This window comes from Aplysia californica, unplaced genomic scaffold, assembly GCF_000002075.1.
Source record: "Aplysia californica isolate F4 #8 unplaced genomic scaffold, AplCal3.0 scaffold00443, whole genome shotgun sequence".
In the NCBI taxonomy this organism is placed as follows: domain Eukaryota; kingdom Metazoa; phylum Mollusca; class Gastropoda; order Aplysiida; family Aplysiidae; genus Aplysia; species Aplysia californica.
This window is the reverse complement of record NW_004797713.1, coordinates 557,418-566,103: the sequence shown is the minus strand read 5'-3', so window position 1 is coordinate 566,103 and position 8,686 is coordinate 557,418. Positions and strand designations below refer to the sequence as shown.

At 40.2% G+C, this 8,686-nt stretch overlaps 1 protein-coding gene across 1 annotated transcript in view; it reads right to left on the bottom strand.

The window, feature by feature from the left end:
• Positions 1–1,264: 1,264 nt before the first annotated feature.
• LOC101846675 (protein Shroom2) overlaps positions 1,265–8,686 on the bottom strand; it is a gene marked incomplete at its 5' end in the record, with an annotated part of 12,493 nt that continues 5,071 nt past the window's right edge. The window contains 3 exon segments of the mRNA XM_013086201.2: positions 1,265–6,022; positions 6,781–6,954; positions 8,199–8,300. Coding sequence (XP_012941655.1) covers positions 5,735–6,022; positions 6,781–6,954; positions 8,199–8,300 — 564 coding nt within the window.

Genomic DNA, 8,686 nt, shown 5'->3' with positions numbered 1-8,686 from the left:
ACACTTTTGACCAATAAAGTTCCCTGATAAGTTTTGACCTCTCTGGGTAAAATTCTCAGATTCTGATTGGCCATGTTGTGAGATATGCACGCTCTGCAGCTTTGTTCAGATGAAGTAGTTAACGTTTTTTCACGGATGAAATTGTTGTACTTTTACCTTGCTGTTCCCTAGATCGACCCAGCGGTTGATGCACAGTGTGCTTCTCAGGCTTCGAATTTATGCCAAGGGCATTCCTGAACAAGATATTTTCATGCTTGCTTTTTTTTTTTTTTTTTGGTTGATGTTTTCATGATTTTTGATTTGCTCTGGAAAAAGAGAAATGTGGTATACATGATGCATTTCTTTTCTTATGAGACCTAAATCTTTGACAGGCTTAGAATGTCAATCAAAAGAAATAAAAGATGGCCCCAGGACATTGTGTTGAATTTTTTTTACCGCTTGGGGATGATTTTGAGATATCCCATATCCACATTCATATGCTTTTTTTATATTTTGATGCATAGCTGCCAGCTTTTTTAAAAAAACAACTTATGTCGCGTGTCATGCATTTGCTAAGTAACTCCCCCTCCGAACACTTCCCACACACACTTTTGTGCATTTAATAACCTCAAGGTATTTTAGTGGAGCTTTATTCCACCAATAATGTGAGAAATGGTTAAGGACACGAAAACCCCCACTGATGTTTGGGCATCAATCAATCTCATTATTATTAGCAAATCTGGTCTTGAAAGTTCATAATCAGCAAGTCTGTGGGAGGAATAAACAGACAATGCACATTTTTGGACACAAAAATGGACTTTCATTCTCAGATCCTCAAAAATGGATGAAAGCATTTTTGACGTACTAGTTGGCAGCTCTGTTCAAGGCCTGCTACATGTTCCGTTGAAACTGACAGATTTCCGTCTTTTTTTTGTGTGTTACAAGAAAATAATGCATGGTGCAATCTTTGTAAAAATACGTTTTTTTGTGATCTTCAAAATCCAACTAGAAAAAGAGTCATCATCCCCTGAGTCTTTCTCATTTGATTTTTAAAGATCGGTAAAAAAATTATTTTTTTCATCAAAAATCATGATTGGACCATGTATTATTTATTTTCTTGTAGCACAAAGAGAATGGGACACTTTTCAGTTTGAACTGAGCTATAACACCCCCTTAAATTAAAGTTTAAGTGTTTTTGAGAAAACCAAGGGTTAGTCAGTACTGAATATACAAAGTTTCTATCTCATCCATTCATTCAAAGAAAAAGAACCTTGAAGGCATCCGACATGATAGGCACACCATTTATTCATCTTGCAGTAGGCAATGATGGATGTGAAGAGAGGCAGGAAGTTATGAATGAATGTACGAGTCACAATGTTGTCTTTCTTATTTATATATCATCAAAATATTCATCATAATATATATAAATTTGTATATCATAAAGGTTTGTGGTACACATTTGAACCAACCAAACAAAGACAGTTGTCATAGATATTTCATCATGTAGATTTAGGAAAAGTATTCACGAAGAGTTTAGGTTCAGTCTTGTCACCAGCCATAGAGTACTTCTTTCTCTCATGTAGTCTGTACATACATTCTATTTACCGATATGTACAACAACAAAATGTCGTTATGTTACACAGCGACAAACCAACGCCTTCTCGTGAAAGCAACACACTAACCTGGTTGATGTTCATAAATATGTAGAGAGAAAAATTCGTCCAATAATATCTAGTCATTATAAAGCAAAAAAGAATTTTACAGACACAGGGTTCAAATTTTTAAAAAGCACCTACACAAATATATTCTGTATATATATATATATATATAATATATGTTCGTCCAACTCAGAAACTGACACATCATAGCCCTCGTCAAGCTCGGACTCCACTACCTTTGCTTGGGAAGTGACCTAAAACACTGTACATGTTATATATATTGTCAACAAGCTACGGTAAGTCAAACATGGGCCAAAATAAAACTGACCAACAACAAATTTCCAAGATTAAAAAAAAAAAAAGAAAAGAAAACCTGAAATCATTCTAATGGCCTGGACGAGAAAGAGACAAAAATGAAATGAGGATATCTTTTTGTCTCTTTACTCAGTCAGAACTATGGGAAAAGACGTCAGCCATCATTATCCTAGCGTGTTGACAATATTCTCACATGGGTAAAGTGAATCGGGGGTGGGGGGGAATTGTTTACAATAAAAGGTATGGTGGTGGCACTATGCGAGGACTTGGCCGCAACGCCAAACTGACAAAATTGATGATGCATCACATCTGTTTATGAAATGAGTAACGGTTTACACACACACGGCGTACATGTCATCAGGCACATGGTTGTCATGCCAAGTCTGACCTGCCCTGTCACTATGACTAATAGTAGCCTCACATCTATTTTGTACAAAGTCCCTCTTTACTAAAGTACATTTTGGACACAATAGTTGTGAGGCGACGCAATGTCTCCAGTGTGTGCAATGTACAGAAGGTAACCAGTCTGCTCAATGCCTGCTCCACACAGACACCGACACCACAAGTCCTGGATCATTTCCTCACTCAGACACACACCACAAGTCCTGGATCATTTCCTCACTCAGACACAACACACAAGTGCACATCGCGGTACTCAAGAGGTACTCGGTACTCAAGAGGTACTCATGCAACTCAATCACTCTATTTGCCTACACGTACACCAAACCAGAAACCGGCGGACCAAACTTTCTCCATCTCTTGGGGAACTGGTAGTTGAAATAGATTATAGAGCACAGAGTTTTTAAATATATTTTTGGGATCTATGTTAATAAGTAAAAAAATTGTGTTTGAATGTGTCCACCACGGTGACCCAACTCCTCCAGACAAAACTTGTGGCAGTTGGAACGCCGCTTGCAGCAATTTAGTCGGGTTGTCTGAGACTCATCAGCCACAGACTCGGCCAGAGCAAAAATAAAAAAGTCTAATCTTAAGTTCCGATGAAAAAATCTAATGTCTTCATATTCCAAATCAGTGCCTCAAAATTTGTAAAGTCTGTGTACAACCACCAGTATATATATATCATAATATATGCATATAAACAATTTACTAAATTTTAAAAAAAAATTGTTTCTGTTCCATTATTCTTGCTCCCATTCCTTAACCTTTGACCTGTTCACACATGCTATAAACGCCCAACTCCACAAAAATTGAGTTGGTTCCAGTTTGGTGAACACACAGCCTCACAAGCACAATCCAGGCCTTAGTGCTGTCAAAAATGATAAATTTGACAAATGCTTTGCAGAAAAAAGCAAATCAATTAAGCATCCAGTAAAATAAAATGAAAATGTGTAACCTTTGAGAGTCTAAGAAAGAATATCAGTGACCTTACAAGTTTGTTCGTTTTCACAAGTGACATAAGTGTTCAGACTTCCAATGAGCAGCGAAGCATTTTAATCTTCACCATGATCCTTTGTAGGACAAGATCAAGACAAAACCAAAGAGAGGTAAAAATACTTCCAGCGTCCTATTTGTGAAGCAGTGTTCGTCAAAAGAAACTTTGAGCTGCACAGCAATTCGTTTATAATGAGTTGTTCATGTCTGTGATGAGGACAACAGTCTTTGTATGTGACCTAGAATCAGAAGCGTCCACGTATATACCTACTCCAAAGATATATGTTTGAAGTTCTGTGTATTTGAAATCCCCCCCCCCCCCCCACCCACCCATCTTTAATTAAAATGTTCAAAATGTCGGAAATCTTAAGCCTCTTGGCAGTTAGCTTTTATTTATTTTTTTTACTAACGTGAAGATGCTCTCTTCCTTGCTTCCTGGCAAACTCTCTCCCACAGGACACCCACACACACACACACACACACACAAACGCAAGTTTTTATACAGCATTGGACTATGTACAAATATCACACATCATTCACATGTTCGGCAGTTTAAAAAACTTGTGTATAGAAAACATAAATGAAGTGCCCCCAAAAACGAACACACAATTGGAACATTGTCTACAAATTACAAATGTTGCTAAGTCACAGTTCATTGCACACTTGTTAGTAGTTCATGCCGCTGATCCAGACTCACTCTCAGGATGAAGAAGACTCTTTCTCTCTCTCATTCTCACTCAACTGTCTCTTAATTCCTTCATCACATCAGTCTCTTGCATCAGTTTTTTTACTACTACTACAAAAGGTTTTTTTTCTTTTTTCCACGGACAACTTGACATTTGCGGAGTGCGACATTTTGCACTTCATATCTCATGAAAAGTTGGTGGTTTCTCAGATGTAACTAAGAAACATAAAAGCAGGCAGTATAATTCACATCAAGCAATGACATCACGGCCGCTAACACAATATCAAGTTAAGGTTTACCAACGGCTTGTGCCAGAGAGCAAAGTACTTGATAGTGATATAATGATCAGCAGACGATAATCAGAAATCCCAACATGTAGCGAGGCCATTTCTGGGAGAAAGCCTGGCCTCCAGCGCGGCAAAAACTGCTCACATCGACAGAACCCACTTGAGGAGACGTAGTTCACACTACGCAGAGACTCAGAATGTCCCACAAACAACCTTCACCCCTCTGGGACTCAATCTGTGATTCACCACCACATTCTCACATTCTAGACGCAAGTTGCAAAACTGTTTGAAAACTACAGTCGAACCTGCTCTCTAACGGCCACCTATCAAAGAAAATCACCTGTACAAACCACCACTTCCCACCTTCCATTTTTACTATAATATTATAATGACACTCTCGAATAAAGCCTCCTTTCTAAGACAAAAGAATTTCTCCTTGACAATGGCTGGCTGTCTCGGACAATTTCAACTGAACTTGAAAATGAGCAAAACACATACTGACCACATTCAGACCGCTACTGTCTCCATTAGCCATTACTAATGAAATGAACACCTGGCTTCCATTTTCTCAAAACAGCATTTTCCGGGATAGCCCCCTTGTGCTTAAAAGCCACCAAATGTGTGTATGTCTCCCCTAGAGGCAATCTGTTGGAGAACAAGCTATTATAAGGATCCATTTAAAAATAGATGCAAGTTCTGAGAATATACAGAGACATTGATGTGGTGGTAGCAGTGACAGTGTTTGAGAACAAAAAGCTGCTGCTGTTGTTTTTCTTGTAGCAGAGAAGACAGGTGGTGAGAAAAGAAAGGAAGCTGGGAAGTAGAGACAATAAAATTGAAGGAATGATCTCAAGATGTGACCTATATTTCTCTAAATGCCATTATAGTCTTGACGTCCCCCTATCAAGAATTGAGTATGACAGCATCTGTCAGTGTCAGTACAACTATATCTGTCAGTGCCAGCGGGGCATTCATTTGTCTGTATGTACAGAGATTTGTGTGACCAACAAGGGAATTAAAAGAGAAAGCAGATGACTTTTCCATAAAATTTTAGCAAATTTTGATAGTTTAAAAACAAAGGTTTTCTGTCAAATGCTTAGAGATCTTCAAATAAAAAACTATCAATAATAGGTAACTTTCACTTATTTCATATTTTACGTCTTTTTTAAAAGAATAAAAGTTCACTAAAAATGTACTGATCTCACACTTACGGTCTGATTTAGGATGACGAAAAAAGCTTTAAAAATTTTCCAAATTGCACGGGGGTCTAGAAGAAGGGGTTTGAACACACAACATCGTACAGCGACCAAGTGAGAACAAACAGTGACACTACAGCAACAGGAGGCAAACAAGAGCAGCTCAGAGAGAGGAAGAGAGAGAGAGAGAGAGAGAGAGAGACACGACGCCTGCCACTACTCCTATCTGTGAGCCGACGCGTCCAGGTGACCGCCGTAGTCCGGTATACTTTTCTTCAACTCTTGGATCTGCTCCCCTCCGAGAGTGATCTTGTCGTCCAGTTCTTGCAGCTCAATGGTCAGTTTGGACTTCATCTTGATGTAGTGGCTGTAGTCGCTGAACTCCGAGTCCTCCAGCCGGTCCCGCAGAGTGGCTGAGAGCTGCTCACTCCGCTTGTCGATGTCGTCCTTGAGCAGTTTGGCTTCTTCGTGCTTGGAATGCAAACGCTCGCGCTTGTCGATGGTCATTTTCTGAGGGGGAAACGGAAAGACAAAAACCACATGAAGAAAGTCGGAGGTATTTAGTTTTAGCACCGTAAGAGTTTTACAGCACTCGCAACACAATAAGGTCATATAAGTGTTGAAGAATAGAGGTGTTACAAAACAGTAACAAACACAAAAAAGAAGGAGAGATCAGGACGATGTTTGATAGGAAAGAAGGAGCAAACCACACCAGAGCACCCACCAGCCACCCACAAAGTCTGAGGAATAGCATAAATACACAAGGGTATGGTTTTAGGGAGAGTTTTACTTTGCTTGTAACACAAAAAGGTCACATAAGTGTTGAGGATTAGAAGTGTTACCAAAGAGTAGCATAAAGCAAAGAAAAGAAGGAGGAGAGATGTTGGATAGGAAAGCAAACATTAGACCCAATAGAGGGATTAACATTAACCAGTTTCTACCTACTAGACAGGCTGTTTTCACAAGCACATGAAGTACGTAAGATACGGGACATAAGCACATGAAGTACGTAAGATATGGGACACAAGCACATGAAGTACGTAAGATAAGGGACACAAGCACATGAAGTACGTAAGATATGGGGCACAAGAACTAAGTAAGGGTGGACAACGAACAATGTGGACTGACAATATCTAGACATTGACTGACATAAACATGATGGACGGTATGGTGGCAGCTAACGACCGTAATCATTGAAGGGTCATTACATTTCATGTCAACCTCTGAGCCACAGATGACACCTCTCGGAGCCAGGACAAGTTACTCACCTTGAGCTTTGGGTCAGCGTTGGCGGCCAGGGCCTGCACTGCATTCTCGGCACGCGCCAGTTGGCCAGACAGGTTGAGCAGGAGACGGACAATCTTCTCCAGATCCTCGATGTAGGTTTTGAACTTGCCCCTCTCGCTGCTGCTCTGACAGCGCGACTCCACCAGCTTGCATACCTGGACAGACACACGAGGGGTGTTATGTTCAAGTCTCTCTTCAGACAGTGTACGGGGAGACAGTGTACGGGGAAAGGTTGTGTTACAAGGAGATGGCACAGGGTTTGAGCTTAGTTTCAGTAAAAGTTCTTAAAGCATTTGCAGAACAATTAGGTCACACAAGGGCTGAAGATAAGAGGTGTCACAAGATAGCATCCTTCAAAGAAAAGAAAGAGGAGAGATAACAACAAATAGATGTTTGATAGGAAAGAAGGAGGGAACCCCACAAAGGAACCCATCAGCCAACCCCACAAGGAGATGGCACAGAGCGTGAATCACCTGGGACAAAGTGTACAGAAAAGTTGGAAGTCCACCAAAAAAATAATTTTTTTTTAAAAAGAAGAGAAAAATAAGGTCCCTTTAAAAGGGCATTAAACCTTATTTAGCAGCGTTCCTTAGCATCAAGTGCTCGTGAGCAATAAAGCATCAAGCAGCACACACCACTGATGTGCATGTATGCATTTATAATGTCGCAGCAAATTTCTCTTTATATGGGAATCAATAAATCGTTCCTTATTTGTTAAGTTTTAATAAGTTTTACGGCACTTGCAAAACAATAAGGTCATATAAGTGCCGAAGATTACAGGTGTTACAAGAGAGTAACAAACACAAAATAGAAGGAGGGGAGATAAAGACAACAGACGTTTGATAGGTAAGAAGAGGCAAACCACACCAAGGCACCAGACAACCACACACACAAGGAGATGACACAATGTGCATTACATGTGCGTGAAAGCAGTTATGATGTTGCAGCAAATTTCTCTTTGAGGAGATGAATAAATTAAATAAATTGTATCTTATTTTTGTGAGTAACAGGTAAATCCTATGAGAACCCACCACCCCATTGACGACACCCCACTGACCATGGGTGTACATAAAAAGGCGTGCTAACAAAATGAGTTACTTCTCGCATTCCACAGATGGAGATATTGGCCAAAAATCGACACTAGGGTCAAATTTGTAGATTTTCTATTGATGTCATATTCTCTAAGTATAAAAAGCCTTTTACTATTTCATACTTAAAAATAGTAAAAACTTCACCTTTAAGCGTGGTATACCTATTTCCATTGGGCTCGAATCCAAGAAGTAATTCATTTTGTCAGCACGCTTCACATATACTGATTTAACTGACCACACCCCACTGACCATGGGTATACATATACTGATTTAACTGACCACACCCCAGTGACCACAATAGTACTGACCTGCATGCCCAGCTGATTGTTCTCGGAGATCTCCTGCTGCAGCACCACCTTGGCCTCCTTCAGAACCTCCAGCTTCTTGTGGAGTTTGCCCAGTAGCTCCTCCTGGTGGTGGTCAAAGGGAGAGGGAGGGGGAAGGGGGGGGGGTTACAGGGGTGGTTAGATCGCTGGATTAATTTCAAGATACACACACATACACACACACGACACTCACACACATACACACACACATACACACACATACACACACACACACGCACACACACACACACACGCACACACACATACACACACATCCATATGGGGTACAAGGATGGTCAGATTGCTCCACTAATTACAATACAAGCATGCATACACAGACACACACCCACACCAACACACACACACACTCACACACACACACGACTGTACTTTTGCCTCTAAGTCTGTAGGACTTATTTGCAAGAAATGGAGTAACAAGACCGCCATCAACACAAGCCATTTTTAGAAAA